This window comes from Pelophylax lessonae, assembly GCF_965119305.1.
Source record: "Pelophylax lessonae genome assembly, chromosome: 5".
Lineage (NCBI taxonomy): Eukaryota > Metazoa > Chordata > Amphibia > Anura > Ranidae > Pelophylax > Pelophylax lessonae.
The window spans coordinates 465,110,044-465,131,388 of NC_138772.1; the positions used below are offsets into that span (position 1 = coordinate 465,110,044).

The following is a 21,345-nucleotide window of genomic DNA, read 5'->3' on the forward strand; positions in this document are numbered from 1 at the left end:
TATTGTTAAAATGTGTATTTATGTTGCATCAGGTGAAAGATGGCTTTGACAGTGTCACAGCAGAGCTAGCAGAGCATAAGGAAGCACTATCCCACCTCCGGCTGAAAGAGAAGAAGTCTGCAAGTTTAATTCAGGAGCTTACCACTATGGTAAAGGAACAGAAGACAAGGATTGCAGACATCACCAAAACAAAACAAGAAATCATCAAAGATCTGAAAGTATGTTTGTGTTGTACTGTAAACTGACAATTCTCCAGATACCAGAGCATGTAATGTTTCAGATTGTCTAATAGTTAGCATTGCTTTTTACTATTTTTACTGGGATTCCGAAAATTTCTATGTGGTACTGAATGGTCCAGGGGAGTACTTTGAGGGATGCAAGAAGGGTGTCTCAGGAGCTACATCCAGGGCCGGCCCTACCATGGGTCCCACTTGGTCCATTGGACCCAGGCAAAACTTTGACAGGGGCAGCAAATTGACGTCCCAGATTTGTTTTTCAGCAGTTTTGTTTGTCACTAGTTTGCGGCACATTACGTGCGGCATTTCCCCATCGCCATATGAGGAGTCGGAGCGTTTCCTCCGGGGAATGTCCCTCGTGTGATTGTGGTGTGCACAATGTCAGACATAAGGGCACTCTATCTCACATAGGGCAGGCTGGATCTTCTAGGGTGGTGGCTGCGGCAGACACGGAAGTGACAGGAGGATAGACAGTGGGTGTTTGGTGGATCGGTCCAGTGGTGAGGTATGAAAGGAAATAACAGTATATATAATCCTTTCTACATTTTATATTTTAGTTATTACTGCTTCTTTTTTTTTTCTTTTTGTCCCTATACCCCATGAAGCAGCCCCTTAATCTCCCCCCACAATGCAGCCCCTAAAAAGTTTGCATATAGACAAGCTGCTGTTGCATGTAAATCATAAAAAAAAATTGAGGTTAAATTATTATGATATAAAATAATGGATGTGAGGGCCTTTTGGTGAGTGTGATTTTTGTTTTTTTTTGGAGGGGGAGCATTTAATTCTTGGACCCAGGCAGCGCAATGTCTTGAGCCAGCCCTGGCTACATCCAATGTGAGTAATCATTGATCTCATCATTGATTCCCATTAGTGAAATAGTAAAGGGATCCTGAAGACTTCTTTACCAATTCACAATAGCATTATCCCCTGGTCAGAGAGATCCCCAGTGTAGAAATTTTTCTGCACCCAGATTTATAGTGAATAACCCCCCATATTTATGATATTGAAACATGGCGGTAATTTTTGCTATAAGTTTTTTTTTTTTTTTTTTTTTTTAAGTATTGGAGGTATGTTTTGGTGTTTAATCTATAGCCAGAACTTTAAACCGTAAAATTGGAGTAGGGAAAGAATAAAACCCTACATAAAACTGGCAACCACCCCAACCTATAACTGGCCTTTGCAGTAAGATCCACATGGAAGGGCAACGCACATCACAAACAAACAAAAGATTTCTCAGCACACTTACCAGCCAATGATTAAAATCCCTATCATGTTTTTTTTTTTTTTTTTCCACTTCCAAACCTATTGACACTACAAGAAGTGAGAGGAAATCTCTCCAAAATGAGGAATCTCTTGTCAGTTGTCACCAGAACATGTGTCCCTATTGCACAGGTACATCACACTAGCTCACATTAGATAAGCATTTGGATTCTTCTTAAGAGAGCATTTGACAGGCAATGAGGAAGCGTTGTATCATCTCTTCACTGCCTGCTTTAAACCCTTGAAGGTTGCATTGGTGTGCTTGTTCCAGCATGGCTCCATTCACCTAAATGGGTCATGGATGCCGTGCGGTAGCACTCACTGAAAGCAACGGGGGTATAATTCCTGCCACGGAGGCGAAGCAAAATACATCCGTGGCATGTGTATACCCCCAGCCGTTGCCTCTGCAGCAAAAGGGGGAGCGGTTGTGAGGTGGTAAGAATGAAGCTCAACTATGGGGTTTTATCACCCCCCCCCCAACCCCTAGTGTGAACGAGCCCTAACTGTCAAGTACCACAGTGGTGCTCTCTCTACACCCCCAGTCTGTTGATTGGATAGTGAAAGAGTAGCAGCAGAATAATGGTCATCCTGCTTACTCTGTTTCCCCCTATCAGCATATTTGCATGCATCACACTGGGTCCGAGTGCTGCCCTTCCCTCTCCAAGTTTGAGTACTGTTGCACATTGGAATAAAAGAGACTGTGTTTTACAGTATATCTAAAGCCAAAACTCAGGACTAGAGGTGAACTTCAGGTACTTACACTAGTGGTATTAAAAAAAGGTACTTTTAACGACTTATTAATGCATACAGGGTTGCATTACTTTGTGTCTTTTATATCTGTCTGTAGTTCAGCTTTAATATGCTGTGTATCTTCTCAAAATAGTGACTTGCTTTCATTTTGGCAATAACACTGTTTTATTGTGTCTGCAGAGTAAAATACGCAACCTGGAGATGGTGGCAGAAGAAGAAAAACAAAAAACTGTTCAAATTCAGCTTCTAAAACAAGAAAAGTCTAAGCTCATTTCACAGCTCACTGCCCAGGAGTCACTGATCGATGGATTAAAAGCTGAAAGAAAAATATGGGGACAAGAGCTCACCCAACAAGGTAAGATCATTACATTGATGTGTAGAACACAATTTGCTATTTTATTGAGTTAGTTAGTTTGCTTCTCTTAATTCTCTCAGATCTCCCTTGTGTTTTGCTCGTCTCTCTACTGGGATTGTATGTTGAAAATAATTGATACTGGAACCAATAACATGATCAGGCAATGCAGCTGTAATGTGTGCTCTGAATGATGTTGTTATTCAAATAGAATTGTCATTTATACTGCAAAGAACTGATATATAAAGTGATCTTCTCATGGTACATAATGTACATTTTGTAATGTATTGCTTTTATTTATTAATCTGCTGATTATGTATCCCTTTTGCCATTTGCTCTGTATTATAGGTGTCTCACTGGCTCAGGATAGAGGAAGGCTTGAAGCTAAAATTGAAGTTCTTTCGACAGAGATAGAAGCCCTGAAAAAGCAAAATGAGCGTGACAATGATGCATTAAGGATTAAAACGAAAATGGTTGAGGATCAAACCGAGACCATTAGGAAGTTAAAAGAGGTGAGTAATGTTTCCAATGACTGCTGCTGTACAGTAAACATTTCAATCAGAAATAAGCATTCCACAACAGCTAATGCAGCTATACAGGAAAACTAAAACATTTAGTGCCGGTTCACACTATAGCGTGTGCGGCGATCGCATGTAATATCGGAGCGCACTGCTCCTTCATTACATGCGATCGGATGTGCGGATGCGAATTCAGCCATACACAAAAGTCGCACATGACCCTTTTTTTCAGCCGCATCAGGATCGGATCGCACAGTGGTTCACACTTGTGCAATCCGATCCTGTGCGAACTGTCAGATCGCACTGCGATATGCAATCAAACTGGGGGTGTCGTTAACATTTAGTGCCGGTTCACTCTATAGCGTGTGCGGCGATCGCATGTAATATCGGAGCGCACATGACCCTTTTTTTCAGCCGCATCAGGATCGGATCGCACAGTGGTTCACACTTGTGTGGTCAGATCGCACTGCGATATGCGATCAAACTGGGGGCGTTGTTAAGATTTAATTGACACCCCCTGCGTATCGCATATGGCAGTGTGAACTGCCAGATGTGCGTTTGCGATGCGGGAACAGGCTGCGAATTTGCAGCCTTCCCGCATCGCATAAGTGTGACCCGGCACTTGGAGCCTATTCACTCCATTGCATTGCAATAACATTCAGCAACATTACCAGTGTTTGTGCCATGCATTGCTGTTTTTTTCTAAATAGGACCCATATGCATCTTGCTGATGGACATTATGGGCAGTGGTATAAGAACAGTAGCAGCAAGACAGCAGGGACCAGAGCTGTCACCCTCTCCATTTGTTGTGAAATGAGGTCTCTGCTGCCCCATTTCAATCTGCGTTGGGGGCCCTTCTGCAGCAGAATATTTTTAAAACCGAAAACTGAGGCCCTTTAATGGAAAATCATGGAGGGCCGTGCATCTCACACAGCATGTGGGTCTTAGCATGAGGAGTTATAAATCCACTGCTCTAAGAACTATTGTACCTGAAGGGCTGAACTACACAGCTTCTGAGCACCACAAACCAAAAACACAATCTGATTCATTTTTTGTTTACAAATGTTTTTTTTTGTTGGAAGAAAGTGGTACAAACAAGCAAGAACAATGCTTACATTGACAGTCAGTAAAAAAAAAAACGGTATCAGATTTCTTTACAGAAAACAGAGCAATAAGTTCGGATTGCCAGGTATAAACTTTAGCAAAGAATAGAAATCACAATTAATATCATGAGGGAAAACATATGATTACATAAGAGAGGCTCCAATATTCCCATTTCTTGCAAAAAGAGATGCATGGTATCATACAATGGGACGACTGGAAAACGCCAGTTTAGTTCTATCACCCATAGCATTGCTACAAACAACGTGTGAATCAGTCTCATATGAGGAACAGGAACCCCAGGGATGGGAGCGAAAAATAGGCATATGGGTAATGGTAACTAAATGGGGTGACCTGTAATAGACGATTAAATCGTGGTAGCCTTCTGCCAGATAGGTTGAAGGTGTTGGCCGCTCCAAAAAATGTGAGTGAAAGAGCCAATGTGATTCATTTTTAATATTCAAAGTGAACTCCCCCATCCATTCATGTCCCTATACTTTATTTTGTTGAGAAATCACTATTTATAAATACCCCCCTAGCATTTCTAACCATGGCCATCTTGAGTAAGGACAAATGATTCATGTAGCATTTACTTCCTGTAATCCTTCTGCCCTTAGCTCAGGCATGCAGGCAGGAGGGTGCTTGACAGAGTAAACCCCTCTTCCCTCGCCTAAAGATTCCTGGAATGTATGGCACAGATTGCCTAGGCCTGAAAACCAGGAAGTAACAAAAGAAATGTCCAAAAAAAGTTTTAAAACCCATAAATATGATATACTTTCCAATCTATTTACTAATGCTAGCAGCATAAGGATTAAAAATAGTCAATGTTGATTTAGAGAGAAGTTCCGTTTTTTTTAAGTCTGTTTAATTCAAACACTACGTATTGAATATGCAGTTTATTGGAGGGTGAATTGTTTCCCCTCTCATATTAATAATACAAAGCTGTAACTTTGGTATGTGGTGCATCATCTACACTCTACTTCTTCTTGTTTTATCACTTAAGCACCCCTGACGAAGCTTCTGATATGGAAGTGAAACATGTTGGGATTTTTTTTAGGTTTACTGTTTAGCACAATTTTTAAGAATGGCACTGTGACTTCTCAGTATATGTTGTGGTGGTTTGCATGGTGAGTAAGAGGACTTGTAGTGCAGTTTGGTACTAATAGGCTGGAACAGTTGGCATGCTGGGCTTTAGGGAGTGCAGACAAGTCCTTCAGGAGTCACTGTTTCATGCCTACAGATAAAATTGAGGTTGATGTATCTGCAGAATGTGTAATTCTTGCATACTGACACATCTTGCATCTTTATGTGCTCATTATATTTGACCTGTCAGAGAAACCTCCACGACTTACAATAGTGGGAGTAATTTCCCGGATACTATTGAGGTTATAGTTATAGTGCTAGCCTTAAAGTGTTTGTTACCCCAGCATTTCAAATTCCTGATATGTGCCTCCTATATCATGTACTTTTGCTGCTTTCTTTGTGTGAAATCCCTGGTGTTCTTGCCAGTCCCTCTATATTCTTTTTAAAAACTGACCACAGGAGAGCACATCGTGGTCAGCTCTCTAGCTGTGCTGGGAACTCTAGGTTGCTCTCTTCCAATGATCAAACTTGTCTTCACATCAATGTTTTTTATTTCTACACACAAATGGTGGATGTATCTAAGATTCTGTATATATGTATTACAGTCCAATAAGCCCCCAGTGGTTTTGATGTGTGGATTGATCAAAACCTTTTTTCTCTAGCGCTCATTGACAGACGTAGTCCTCGGTGATACACCACCTTCGGGTTATGTTGCCTCCACAGGAGCAGGACTAGACAGGAAATTAAAAAGCTCTGGCCACACCCTAGGGGCAGTCCCAGAGGGTATATCCTCTCTCTCTCTGTCTCAGCAAATCAGTTATTTTCTGTCTAGTTAGGAGTAAGGACCTAGATACCTTGCTGGGATCTTAGGTCCTGGCAAGATTTTTTTCTTAAAGGATTTTTAGACAGCTTTTTTTCTCCAGTGTTCCTGTGAGATCTTCAAGCAAGAAAGCTGAACTGGGCGACGGGCTGGATGTTGAGATCCGGTGGTCACCCCAGTTCAGCCTACGAGCGCGTGCAGGCCATAGCTCCGCGCTGGGTCGGCCGCGACAAAGTCCCATTAAAGGACTGACCCCGCGAGTTAAACGTCTCGCTGAAACGCCAAAGACCATGAGTCACGGCGTCCATATCGGTCGACAGCCCTCCCGCCCCGGTGGAGAGGGGTACTGTCAGGAGTTGGTGCCCGCCTGGTTCCGGTATGGTGAGTAGTATGTTCCCCCTTTTCCCCTGACGGGTCTTGTGGTGAACGCGGGCCCCTCTATGTATGGTAAGATAGAGTCCCTCTCTATCCTATAAATGACACAGATCCTCCTACTTTGAGTGTGATTTTATGTGCAAAAAGCCAGGAGGCTTGGTTTGGGAGCTAACAATCTAATTGTATACATGTTAAAAAGATTATAATCTGTGGCATTCTGGGAATCTTACGGTGATAAGAATAAGCTACCTACCAGTCAGAAGCCACGGACATGTAGACTGCCTTCCTAATCAGATCTCCAGCTATTAGCAGGCCTCCCGAATGGCCATGCGGTCCGCCAGGGCCGGTACCGCCAACCACGCCAAATCCCCATGCAGAGAGAGTGTTGTGTGCCCTGCAGCACACCGCTATTCAGTACAGGCCGCCGCCATTTTTTTTTTGCTGGATCGCACGAGCCGCCATTTTGGCGTAGCCTTGTGTCTCCAGCATGGGGGCGGCCATGTTTGAGGTGATCCAAACACCTCGTGGAGCTATGGGAGGCGCCGGAAGGCGTGCAGAGGGGCGGAGCCGCCTCCTTTCTTCCTGGGCAGCCAGCCAAAAGACTTCCTGTTTGTCAAGACAGCGCTGTAACCTGTTGCAGTTAAACTCTGAGCATCAAGTGGTGAGCCTGGGGGTCTATCTCTCTCTCTCGATCGATAGGGATCCCTAGCAGGTAACACTAAGGGGCTTTTTGTGGCGCTGGGGGTCTGAAAAAAAAAAAAAAAAAAGTTTTTTATTTTTGAATTATATTATCCAGGAAGTGACTGGAATTATCATGGACCCTGCCACATATTCCCCCACCTGTTTCCCTCGAGGGGGCCACGGGACCCGCCGGTGCACAGTGAGTGAGTGTAGAGTCATTTACAGCAATTTTGGAGTCTATGGTGGCTCGGGTGGAGGCGGCCTGTCAGGGACGGGGGTCAAGGAAGCGACCCCCGCCTACCCCTATACTATCTGACACCTCTGACTCTGATTCAGAGATGGTCACTGCAGTTGCAGGTTCCTCTGCAAAGGCTGTTATCCCAGGTAAAGCCCCCTCAGACAGTGAGGAGGACGCTTCTTCTCCTGCTATAATTCAGGAAGAAGCATTGGTGGACGCACTAGTTGTGGCAGTGCAGGAAACCTTAAAACTTGAGGCTTTACCGGCAGAGGCAACTGAAACAGAGATTCCTTTTGGTACTAATAAGCCCATCAAAACGGTGAAGGTTTTTCCTGTACCCAAATGTTTCGGTAATCGGATTAAAGGAGAATGGGAGCATTCTAAACGTACCTTTACTATTTCCAAGCGTATTGCTAGACGCTATCCGTTTGAGGAATCCATCATTAAGAAATGGACGGTACCACCAGTGGTGGATCCACCTATTTCCAGGCTGAATAAAGCCACGGTTATCCCAGTGGAGGACACTTCGTCCTTTAAGGATCCGGTGGATCGAAAGATGGAAGCAGAGTCCCGCACCATCTTCTCTCTGATAGGGTCAGCATTTAGACCAGTAATTGTTATTGGTCTAGTTTCCCAGACACTTACGGAATGGGCGAAAATGGTACGCCAAGACCTTAGGGGAAAAGATATTCCCCAGGAGACATCTGATTTGATGGAACAGATTATACAAGGGCTACAGTTTATCTGTGACGCAGCCTTGGACACTACTCCCTTATTAGGGCATGCATCTATGTCAGCGGTGATCCTCAGACGTGTGCTGTGGTTAAAATGCTGGTCAGCTGACCTAGGTTCCAAAAAGACCTTGACAAATCTCCCTTTTCAGGGGAATCGTCTATTTGGGGCCAACCTAGATGAAATCATCAAGGATGCCACTGGGGGCAAGAGCACTTTTTTGCCACAGGCTGCTAAAGCTAAGGGACCTCGCAACAAGCGAGGACCTTTTGCCGCCCATAAAGGGCGCCCGGCTGGTACTAGCGGGAAAGGCAAGACTCCTCCAGGAGGGTTCAAGAAGGGCTGGTCGGACAAGCAGAGGACCAACCCAGCCAAACCCGAAGCAAAGGAGTACACAGCCTGAAGGTGCGCCCCCACCCGGTTTCAGGGTGGGGGGACGTTTTCACCGGTATTCAGGACATTAGATCGAGCTTCAACCACTACTACCGGTGCGATTCTTCCCTTCCAACATTTAAGTACTACAGGAAGCGGTAGTTACCGTTCCCTGAATAGATCTTTTCCTTTACCTTTTCCTAAGATTAGTCCCTATACCTCACAGGAATCGGATCTGGTTGACCAGATAGGCCAAGTAGCCTCTAGTCGGGTGACTTCGGTCCCTGAGGTTCAACCAGAAAAGATCACCCTTCCTGATAACAATCAGGTATCTGATAAATGTGTGGGAACAGAAAACGACCAGACTTTCTCGGATGGTCGGGGCCAGATACCTCTAGGGACGCCTGGTTCAGATTCTATCAGCGCCAGTGGTCCTAGAAATTCTAGGCTGGCCTCCTCAAGCCGGCCTGGCCGACTTGGACATGCTAGTCGCAGACGTTCCGTGGGAACTTCGTCTCAGGGAGTGTCTGTGGTCTCAAGGACCAATTTACCATCATGCTTTACAGTCGCTGGGTTTAATGGCCTGGCCATTGAGACCCAAGTACTGAAGGACAGAGGTTTGTCTACTTCAGTCATTCCTACCCTTATTAAAGCAAGGAAAGCGACTTCCAGCAAGGTCTATTATCACACATGGAAGACTTATATTGCGTGGTGCGAATCTTTAGGATTTCCTCCACGTACCTATTCGGTGACTCGAATATTGGCCTTTTTGCAACAAGGGGTTGAGCAGAAGCTAGCCTTGAGCACCATCAAGGGTCAAGTTTCAGCATTAGCAATCTTCTTTCAGAAACCTTTAGCTACCAAGTCCTTGGTGCGGAATTTCATCCAGGGGGTGCGGCACCTGGCTCCTCCAGTCCGCGCGCCCTTACCGCCCTGGGATCTTAATTTGGTTTTGTCGGTTCTACAGAAACCTCCCTTTGAAAACATCAGGGAGATTCCCTTGCTTACTTTATCCCAGAAGGTGGCCTTCTTGGTGGCTATTACTTCTGCTCGCAGGGTGTCAGAACTGGCTGCATTATCATGCCAGTCCCCATACCTAGTGATTCATAGGGATAAGGTAGTACTTCATCCTAAGCCATCTTTTCTTCCTAAGGTGGTTTCAGATTTTCATCTGAATGAAGATATTGTACTACCTTCCTTGTGTCCTCAGCCCAAGCATCATCGGGAACATGCGTTGCATTCCTTAGATGTGGTTCGGGCAATCAGGGTATACCTGAAAGCTACGGAATCATTCCGTAAGACGGATTCACTTTTTGTGATCACGGATGGCCCCAGAAAGGGTTTGCCTGCATCTGCCGCGACCATTGCCAAATGGATTAGACAAACGGTGGTACAGGCTTATTCTATTAAGGGTCAGAGTCCTCCGTTCCCTGTTAGGGCGCACTCCACTCGAGCGCTCAGTACTTCCTGGGCCTTTCGCCATCAGGCGTCAGTGGTCCAGGTATGTAAGGCGGCCACCTGGTCGTCGGTACATACCTTTACAAAATTCTATAAAATTGATGTGACAGCATCGGCGGATGCCTCATTTGGCCGCAAGGTTTTGCAGGCCGCAATTTGAGGAGACCGGTGGTCTACCTCGAGGGTTTTTTTCTGTTTGAAAAAAAAAAAAAAAAAAAAAATTTTCTCTTTTTTGTTGAGTCTCATCATTAAGGATGAGCATTGTAAACTTCTAGTTGGCACCGGTTGGGCCTTCTAGATTGGGATTTGATTTCCATTTTCCCACCCCTCATTTGTGATACTGCTCTGGGACGTCCCGAAGGTGGTGTATCACCGAGGACTACGTCTGTCAATGAGCGCTAGAGAAAAATGGATTTTTGTAAAATCTTACCGTAAAATCCTTTTCTCTTAGCTCATTGACAGACGTAGTCCCCGCCCCTCTGTTTTTGAGTTGGGTTGGGTTAAAATCTCTAAAGACTGCTTTTTCACATAACTGATTTGCTGAGGCAGAGAGAGAGGATATACCCTCTGGGACTGCCCCTAGGGTGTGGCCAGAGCTTTTTAATTTCCTGTCTAGTCCTGCTCCTGTGGAGGCAACATAACCCGAAGGTGGTGTATCACCGAGGACTACGTCTGTCAATGAGCTAAGAGAAAAGGATTTTACGGTAAGATTTTACAAAAATCCATTTTTTTCTGGTTGGTTCGTATTTCACTTATGGGGCCTATATAATTCTGATATCAGAATTTCCTATCGTCAGGGGCTGCAAGAGAGAGATGAACGCATCAGAAAGCTGCATGCACAAAATCTTGAGATGGAGAAAGCAATAAGTGAACAGAATGATGAAAGAGCAATACAATTACATGAACTGAAAGAAAAGCTGGAAAGGCAAACCAAAAGAAAGGAGGAAATCAAACTTCAGCTAGAAGAGAAGGAGGCTGAGCTGGAAGATGTGAAGAAAGCTTATAGGTGATTAAGCAGCCTCTGGAGCAGAGGTTTTAGTAAATGTAGCATGTGCTGTTTGATGTGAAATCTGTGCTCATTTGAGGTATTTGCTCTTTCTATTCATAGTGCAATGAATAAGAAGTGGCAGGATAAAGCAGAATTATTAAGCCAGCTTGAAACACAAGTCAGGCAGATGAAAGAGAATTTTGATGCCAAGGAGAAGCGGCTGATTGAAGAGAGAGACAAAAGCCTTCAAAACCAGAAGTGAGTATAAAGCTATTGCTGGATTTAAACTTTGTAGAGGTTTGAATCCCACTCTATATCCAAATGGTTAGTAGCCCGTTTTATGTGTAATGTCTGTCTATTATGTACTCCTCTCTGCTTCCTCATACAATTACTTCAACAAACTATCACTGCTTGATACTTTTGTAGAGTATCCTGATGCATTGTACGTCCCCTTGGCAAGCTCAAAATTATTGGCATAAGACCTCATGCACACCGGGCGTTTTTAAAAAAAAAAGAGCTGCAAAGCCAATACCAACGCCAGAAAAAAGCGGCTGTAAAAACGCTTTTTTTAGAAGTGTTTTTGCATTGGCGTTAATGTGCGTTTAGCATTTAGCAGCATTTCTCTGCCCTCTTCTATTTTCTGATCCCAAATCCTATTAGTACAGCTTAAAAATGTTTGATGCAGCGTAACGCCATATATACGAAGTTAACGTGTGATTAGTCACGTCAGGTGTATATATATATATATATATATATATATATATATATATATATATATATATATATACATATACATACACATACACATACACATACAGACATACACACACACACACACACACGTGCATTTCCTAAAATTGGAATAACATCAAAAATTTTATTTTTTTTCAGTAATTTAATTTAAAAAGTGAAACTCATATTTTATATAGATGCGTTACACACAGTGATATGTTTCAGGCATTTCTCATTTTTAATTTTGATGATTATGGCTTACAGCTAGTTCAAACTCAAAATGCTGTATCTCATAAAATTTGAATATTACATAAGACTAATTAAAAAAAATAAATAAATAAATCATTGCAACGTGACATGAAGGTGATCAGCCTGTGGCACTGCTGAGGTGTTATGAAAGCCCAGGTTGCTTTGATAGCGGCTTTCAGCTCATCTGCATTATTGGGTCTGATGTCTTTCATCTTCCTTTTGACAATACCCCACAGATTCTCTATGGGGTTTAGGTCAGGTGAGTTTGCTGGCCAATCAAGCATAGTGATACCATGATCATTAAACCAGGTATTGATACTTTTGGAAGTGTGGGCAGGTGCCAATTCCTACTGGAAAATTGAAATCAGGATCTTCATAAAGCTGGTCAGTAGAGGGAAGCATGAAGTGCTCTAGAATTTCTTGGTAGAGGGCTGCGCTGACTTTGGACCTGATAAAACACAGTGGACCAACACCAGCAGATGACATGGCTCTCCAAATCATCACTGACTGTGGAAACTTCACACTGGACCTCATGTTACTTGGATTCTGTTCCTCTCCACTTATCTCTTCCTCCAGACTCTAGGACCTTGATTTCCAAATGAAATGCCACATTTACCACAGTCCACAATGATTTGGGGGAGCTGTGTCATCTGCTAGCGTTACAAGATGCACCTGTATGTATATGTGTGTTTATATATGTGTGTGTGTGTGTATATATATATATATATATATATATATATATATATATATAAATATTTATATATAGATAGATGAACTTTTTACTTAGAGCAGTTCACACATGCCATTTATACACAGGCATCCAAATAGGGAGTTTTGTGCACATTCCTAACCTTGAGTACTCTCTGAATTCCAGCAAGAAAGCCATACAGTTCAGTCCAAACAAGCCCTCAGAAGTGCAGCCTTTTGGTGGGCCCTCTTAGTTGCAGGAAGAGCTCTGGACAACTTAGTTTTATGCATCAGGCACCTGTACATACCAGGCTCGAGAAACTTGATCATTTGTGTACCAGTCCCAATTGGTTCGCTCTCGAACTGTTCCCTTTTGAGTGGAAAGTCGTTAAACTGTGGTCTATTCCCACTGTGGATCCACCAGTGACCCACCTTAATAGAGATGCCACAAATGTTTTTTGTTTAAAAAAGATTTTTATTTTAAAGCAATATAGTAAATGCAGTAAATCAACACAAATTAATACATCAGAATTAAACATATGAACAAAATTCCCAACTGGGAATATATAAAGAAATATAACAGTGCATGACTACCCAGGAGTAGGTATATTCTGCGAAGAGAAACCCCTGAAGCAGAGGAAGGCATTCCCCAGGCTCCCAGGTAGTACGGAGTCATACATTATAATCTGTGTAACAATATGCATGAATAAATTCCACAGAGAAAGTACAGTAGTCAGGAATATGCTTTCAAAGAATAACACAGGAGGTGTCTTATCATAGGTGTGAGATGAGAAGATGGAAGAGGGAAAGATAGAAAAGAGAGAAAAGGGTAAAGGAAAAGGCATCAGGGGATTGTCTAAATCGAGAGAAGCATAGCAGTAAATCTGGACGGTGTTATCTATGACGTCCATGGGTTCCATACCTTAAGAAATTTATCATGAGAAATAATAGCTATGGCCGTCAGTTTCTCGTTCGTCATGATACCATTCACGCAATTTTTGACTGCTTCAAAACTAAGTATGGGAGTTTTCCAGGCCTTAGCGATGGTCAGTCTTGTGGCAATGAACAGATGCTGAGCCAGTTGGCGCTCCATACGGGACAATTTACTTATTGGCTTGCAAAGAAGAGCTTCATAGGGGTCCCTCTTCGGATTAACGTGGATGATAGTGCGGAGCAGGGCATAAACCCTAACCCATAGTCTGCACACCTTAGGACATGTCCACCATATATGTGCCATGGTCCCCTCCTGGGAGCATCCCCTAAAACATAAAGGAGAATACGACGGTATAAACCTGGCCAACCTAGCCAGGGTATAATACCATCTATAGGACACCTTATATGCATTCTCCAGTACTAGGATGTTACGGGAGCATTTCGAGAGAGCAATTGTCATAAGTTGCCAGTCCTCCCTGTCTAACTGTTTTCCCACGTCCTTTTCCCACTGTAAATGATAAGTCTGAGTCAGAGGCTTTCTATGGGAAATAATGGACGTGTACAGGAGCGATATGAATCCCGGAGAATGAGATCGTGCCCTACAAAGGCTCTCAAAAGGTGTTACTGTGTAATGGTGTAGGCTTGGATTTTGTAAGTTGTTGGAGAAAATGTCTGAACCACTATTTTTTTTTAATAGATCCCCTGGAGGTTTATGCCATAATGTGCTATTATGCACTTCCTATTAGCACATTATGACATACTTGCCTGTAAAACTAGTGATGTGCTGTCACTGCTTTAGCCTATCCTGGGTGCTTCCACCTTCACCCGGTCTGTTTTCTGGGGTCGTTCTCTGCCCACTTCAGTGAGCGGGCCTTGATACGTTTCTCCCACGCATGCGCACAGGAGCCATTTCCTCACGGCACAGAGCAGGTGCCGTAAATGTGTTCTGAGCTACGGATGTGCAGCTCAGATTACATTACTGTTCGCAAGCTGGGAGAAGCATTTAAGACCGAAAAGACCACAAAGATCTCTTCGGTTCTAAAAACTCTGCCTGTCAGTGGTTTTTCAATTTTCAGTACTGCTGTAGTCTGTCAAACTATGCCAGAACGTGATCATTCACTTGAAAAGGATCCTCATCCGCCAGGGTAGATCCCTCTTTCATGGAGTGTGTGAAACAAATGTCTGGAGTCTTATGCGTCAGTTGTGATGGCTTGTTACAAGGATCTAAGCTTATGTCCAGCATGGGTCTGATGTTCATACAGATGCAGAAAGCACTTTGGTTGTGCTGCTGAGACACACTTGCCATATCTAAGGAGCATCTGACTTGTTTGGCCTTCAAGGGAAGTCCTCTCTTTAGCACTGCACTTGACCCTATGATTAGTAATCATGGTCCTGCTTTAGCGGAAGAAGTCTAGGTAGAGGTCAACTAAATCTTGCCCTTTTCCTTTATTTACTTCTGCAGTGGGTATTCGAAGGCCCTGAGGCTTGGTTCACAAATATGTGAATTGGATGTGTTTTTACCACATCCAATTTGCATAACATGTGAATGTGACCGGCTTTCAATGAAGCCAGTTCACACATGTGCAGGGTGGCCACGGTTCGGTTTTGGAAAGTGTCCTGTGTGTTTTTGGTCCGGTTTAGGTGCAAATTCAGGTAAAAATTTGCGAGTGAACATAAACGCATCAGGCTCCTGACTGCAAACCTCAGCTGCATATGTGTGAAACCACCCTCAGAGGTTGATTTCCATTCAGTTGTCCTCTAACACCTCCAAAAAGCCTTCATGAAGGCTTGCCCCCATTTCTACAGGTGGAGGTTCGTTGTGCATCCTGGCGAGTCCTTCAGTAGTTTACCTGTCTAGCATTCAAGTGCAGAGAGCCCTCCCACCCTCCTTTTAAGCCCTTTGCCTCTGATTCCCCCTTCAGTTTCTCTTTATTATCTCATCTGTGCATCTGTACTGAACAGTGCATCTTCCACAGTCTCCTTTGGTTCCTTTCACCCCGAATCTCAGTCCATATGCTAACTCTTATGGAGCTGCGAACCTCTGGGCCTCCACTCCCTCCCTCTGTTAGATCTCTTGTCCTTCGGTCATGAAAAGCCCCTTGTTCTGCATGGTACCCTCGAGTAGTACAACTTTCCAGAGGGACTTCCTAACCTACAAGGTCAGCCGGGTTAAGGACCTAGTGTGGCTCAGTCAATTCTGCTACTTCCTGGAGCATCAGCTTTTGTGTTCAGTCTAGTGTCCATTTTACTGACATCCCCATTGTTGGATGCTCAGATGACCCCTTGTGAAGAGAAGTCAGCTTTATAGATCCTTTGTGTCATCACATTCCCGAAGGGCTGATCGCCTGCAAGATCTGGATGAATCCGGAATTACTGGTTTCCAGTGTTGGCAGCTACTTGTCACTGGTGGTCGAGGAAGTTTAGCTCCCTCTCCTTTTTTTTTTTTTTTTTTTCTTTTTTCCCTGGCCCTTCTAAGCTCCTGTCCTAGTTGTCATAGGCTTCAGTTCAGAGCAGGCCAACAGACCTGTCTCTATGGACCAAGTTACCTCAGCCATGATCCTTCAGCCTTTTTAGGTGACTGAGGTAGTTTTTTTCTACCCACACCAGAAGGATATTACTTGCTGAAGTGCATCCTTCCTCTGGGCTACTGTTTGGTTTCTCAAAACACATCCGGGAATCCCGCCTCAAATACGTTTTCTGGTTTGGACTCCGTTGGATACCATTTAGGTGTTGCAGTGCTTTTGCCTGTGGAAATAAAGTAAGTCCTCCCTGTGCTAGGGGGGGCCTGGTTCCTGCTCTGTATAATGCATACAGTATTAGTCTTGCCCGCACTGTCTTTCACAAAGACAACACCTTGGAAACTCCTCAGCTGGTAGTCTTTGCACCAAGAGAGGTTTGCACACCTAGATGAACCCCAGATCTTTCATGGCAGGCAGAAATCATTGCTGGAGGGCCTTGTGCCTTCCTGGATTGTCCGCAGGCAGAATGCATTAACTTCCTACTGCAGGTACCCTGAGCTGGGCATAGAGCACGTGTCAGGAAAACTGAGAACTGTGCAAAGAATCGGGGCCGTGCACACATCTACACGAGAGTGTGTGTGTGTGTGTGTGTGTGTGTGTGTGTGTGTGTGTGTGTGTGTGTGTGAGCATTTTCCTGCTCATGAGCATGCATGTTTTGAGTGAATTTTGACATTGAGTCCTATTTAAAGCACTGCAAGACTCAAGATCATTGCTGAATGGTCATCTGCTCCTTCTGCCTATGACCTGATCCTGTGTTTTTCTGTGTTCTGACCCGGCTGGTTTGACTCCCCTTGCTCCTGAAACTGTGTTGCTGACTCCAGCTTGTGACCTGACCTTACCTCCTGCCCTGATGTTCCAGTACCTTCTCTGCTTGCCTAATACTGACCTTAGCCTGGCTCTGACTCTGCTCTTAGTTCCTGATGCTGTACCTCTGCCTCCCGGTTGTTGCCAATGTCTGCTCGCCTGACCATTCATCTGAAATCCTGTATCTGCCAGCTTGCCTGGTGCATAGTCTTCAGTTCCACATCTACTACAAGATCTTCTGGCCCAGATCTCCTACAGCACCCGTGCCACTCTGCAAGCAGAAAAATCGGTGCTACTACCCATATAACATGCTGATGATTTTTCGGGTGCTTGCTCCACAGTCATTTGACTGAATAGATAATGTAGAAAGATGATCCGCACACCGGTTCTTGCTCTTAAGAAATCTTCCTTCTATTCAGAAACCACAGTGTACAAATGCAGATAAAATCCGTTTGACGCATTTTCAACCTATCAGGCCTTGGTCATACCCACATTTAAACATAAAACTTTGAAATAAATAGCAGATCAAAGACTCCACCCTTAATTGTCTTAATTGATTGCAAACCATAAACAACAAGGAAAATCAGCTGCATTACATACTGGGTAGTCCATGTGTGTGCCACTAAAGTTCACAAACCTTCTAGTAATAATGCATACGGTGAAAATCAAAAATGAATGACAAAAACAATATAAAAAATAAAAATTGGGGAAAATAACAAAAATAGGTATGTGAAGAAATGGGAAGAGACAGGACAGAAGAGACCCCTGCCACTCTGTGCCTTGTTATATTCTGTCATCAACCCCAAAGGAAATGGGGAAAAAAGTGTGAGGTAAGCCCTCTCCTCAGCCCAACTAGATACATGGCAGTAGTACAGAGGACTTGATGGGACCTCTTCAACTATAAATTGGACTTCCTTCCTTCTGCATTTGTTCCACAGCCCCTTTAGGGAGGTGTCCTCCAGTTGCCCTTAATTTGGTGAATACTCCTAATGGTTCTGCTAAGATGCCTGTTCCTCGCTCCACTGCTGTTGACACCTCACTGGGGAGATCAGGATTTTATACCATGGCCTTTATATGAAAGTTGTCTGTATAGAGTATAGCTGGCATACTTTGCCCACATCTGCCAATTCTTCCCCCTCACTTAGTATCTCAGATTTCAGCCTTACAGAAGCTATTTTAGTTGGGACCTGGCAGATGTACCTGTACAATACATGCCAAGTAGTGTCCTTAACAACATGAAATCTCCATCCCACACGAGCACAGAATGGGTCCGAACTGTTGTATAAATCGGTTGGATAAAAGTTTTTATTGCATTCCACTCAACTTGCATACGTTGACACCTTCTAGTTCAATACTGAACTAAAGAGGGGTTTTCTGGGACTTTGAATGAAATGTATAGTGCCATACGCCTCCATCCCTAAATCTGTATATAAGGAAGTGGAGAGTTGGGACTTTAAATGAGGCATGCGTCACATGGCTAACAAACTAGTCAATGTTAAAAAATGTTTATTTTCTTGGAACGATAAATAGCAGAACAGTATCGCAGTGGGTACATACATAGGATTGTAAACATGTCAATATATACATATCAATAACCGCATAGTACATTGCATAGCATGATGAAAAAAGTGTCCTCCATATCATTAAATCCCTTCAAAAGCAGAATGATATACTGTAAGCTGAATAAAAGAAAAGGGCATGTAGTACCGTCTGTCAAAACATGGTGAATCTAAATGGGCCCTACGCGTTTTGTCGACTCGCCCCACTTCTTCAGGGGCGGATGCATTAATATTCTGCAGAGACTTGGGAGATACCGATACCAATATGGTCTAATGATAAACCCAAATGTTGGAGAAAAAATATAAAAATATGAGTAGGGGGAACAAAGTTGCCCATCCCTTTTTAAATACTCACATATCAGCTGTGTGTGGAGCATGTGAAGCTGAAGACAAGGGCTCCTTGTAATGTCTGTCCCGGAAGCTGTGGTAACAGGGACTCCATGAAGGGAGCGGGAGCACCTAAATGATCTCCCAAAAGAAAAGTATCTAAGTGATAGTAGGTATGGGCTCCAATTCTGTGAATTTAAATAAATTGTATATAACAATGAATGTATTATAATGTATGCATATAAAGGTGAAAGGGGCTCATAACCAAATAGAGTGAAGGATATAGAACCAATGTGGAAAAGCAAGTTGGGCCAAAAAAGCGTGACCATAGTGTGAGGAAAATAAGAAAGAGAATCGCATGAATAATTTCTAATGTGATATGGGGGTGCCCTATATGACATGAAAGAAAAGGAAAATGAAGATTTTGTGCTCAAAAAGCAGAAAGGTTAGTGAACTAAAGATGCACAGAGTGATTACCTTCTGGTGCTACAAAGCGCCGTAGTCCAGGTGCACGACAACGACATTCAGCTTACAGTACATCATTCTGCCTTTGAAGTGATTTCATGGTATGGAGGACAGTTTTTTCATCATACTATGCAATGTGCTATGCTGGTATTTATATGTATATATGGTTTGCAATATGTCATTGATATGTTTACAATCCTATGTATGTACCAACTGCGATACTGTTCTGCTATTTATTGTTCCAAAAAAATAAACATACGGTTTTTAACATTGACTAGTTTGTTAGCCAGGTGACACATGCCTCATTTTAAATCCCAAACCTCCTCTTCCTTAAAACTAGTTCAATACTGTGGATCCAAATGTCTGCCATATATAGATAGCAGAAATTGACTCCGTGCTGGTTCACACTGATGCGATCACAGAGATCGCATGTAGTTAGGAGCGCACTGCTCCTAAAATTACATGCGATGTCTGTGCCGTGCAAATTCAGACATACAGTTTGTATGGCTGAATTCACACTGCAATCGCAGTGAACTCGCACAGGACCCTTTTTTTTGGTCCACAGCAGAATCGGATTGCATGGTGGTTCACACCAGTGCGATCCGACTCTGTGCGAACTGTCAGATCGCACTGCGATATGCGATCTGATCTGGGGGTGTCGTTAACTTTGAATTGACACCCCCAGCGTATCACATATGGCAGTGTGAACTGCCTGTGCTGTGGATGCGATTTGGGAACACGCAGATATATTCGCAGTGTTCCCCCAACGCATCAGTGTGAACCGGCACTAACTGGCGCTCCAAACATTCATACCACTTCTTGGGCATATTCGCTGCATATATACAGATCACATAAAGAGCCATGATGGATGCCTAAACATTCATCACTGCCCTCATTATAAAATAATACTTATCATGTTCTTGGAGTCAATTCCTCCTCAAGGAAATGTCTGCTGGTGTAGGGAGTATAGTCTTGGTAATGCTTTACACTAAAATTGAAGCATGTCCAGTACGGGGGGGGGGGGGGGGGGGTTATACGGGGGCTGGCTCACAGTTTTTTTGTTTACCAGTGTCAAATCCTCCTGTAGGTGGCAGTATAACCCTGACTGTAACAGAATCATGCCCTACAAAAGACTCCAAGAAAGGGATTGTACAAAATTGTTTTTATATTTGTCCAAATACTAAATATTTAGTTTCTACCAAATTAACTCTATATATTTTTCTAATATTATACAAACCGCAAATAAAATCAATAATAAAAACATGTATTCTGCCTGGCCTCATAGACCACCAAATATTATGTAATGAGCACTTAGTTAAAAAAAATGGCGACTTAAAGCAATGCTTCAGGTATATGAGAACATGTCCTGTCCAAAAGTGCTAAAAAGCTGTGTGTGTGCGTGTGTAAATTTGTTTGTTTCTGAATTCACCTATGTGGTAAATGTTTGTCTGCATAGGGTTGTAATGGAAAAACTTCATTCTGTGGATGATGCATTTCGAAGACAACTGGAGTCCATTCTAGCCGCTCATCAAGCTGAAATTATTAAAGTAGCCAGTGACAAACAGAAGGAAGTAGAAGCGGCAAATGAAAGGGTAGGTATCTACACACTTTTGTCCCATAGTAAATCATGGCTCCCGTACACAGTGGTAAATAAATATATTTAAAATCTTTGGTGAAGATGAACGTCACATGTCACTTTAGTGGATTGTTTTTACGGATTAGGGCTAACCGGTTTAAATTGTTTTCTGCAGGTTGACTATTTTACCCTAAATCTTTGTGTTTCTGGATGTACCGTTGCATACTGGTGAAAAAAAAATTGACTTCTGTTATTTTGTTGGTGTACTATGAGTTAAGTTCAGCGAGGTGTATGTCACCTATTGGGCTCTTTTATTTACATCTCATGGTTTTGCAAAGCTCCAGGAGTACAGCTATCTCTACACTTCTGGTGCTCTGACAGGGAAAATCTTTTTATACACAGCATCTCTGCCTGCCCGCCCTGCTCCTCTACTGCCCATTTACAGGAGCCTTTGTATTTTGTGAATGACTTCACATAACACAATCCGCTCTGTGATTGGGCAGAAGGAGGGGAGAGGCTGCATTTAAAAA

General features: G+C 43.3%; 1 protein-coding gene across 1 annotated transcript in view; it reads left to right on the forward strand.

Moving 5' to 3' along the window:
- Positions 1-21,345, forward strand: part of LRRCC1 (leucine rich repeat and coiled-coil centrosomal protein 1) — a 110,318-nt gene that overhangs the window by 64,664 nt on the left and 24,309 nt on the right. Inside the window, exons 13-18 of the mRNA XM_082258515.1 lie at positions 33-218; positions 2,427-2,601; positions 2,947-3,110; positions 10,774-10,982; positions 11,085-11,222; positions 20,696-20,831. Coding sequence (XP_082114641.1) covers positions 33-218; positions 2,427-2,601; positions 2,947-3,110; positions 10,774-10,982; positions 11,085-11,222; positions 20,696-20,831 — 1,008 coding nt within the window. The remainder of the gene's footprint in view (positions 1-32; positions 219-2,426; positions 2,602-2,946; positions 3,111-10,773; positions 10,983-11,084; positions 11,223-20,695; positions 20,832-21,345) is intronic.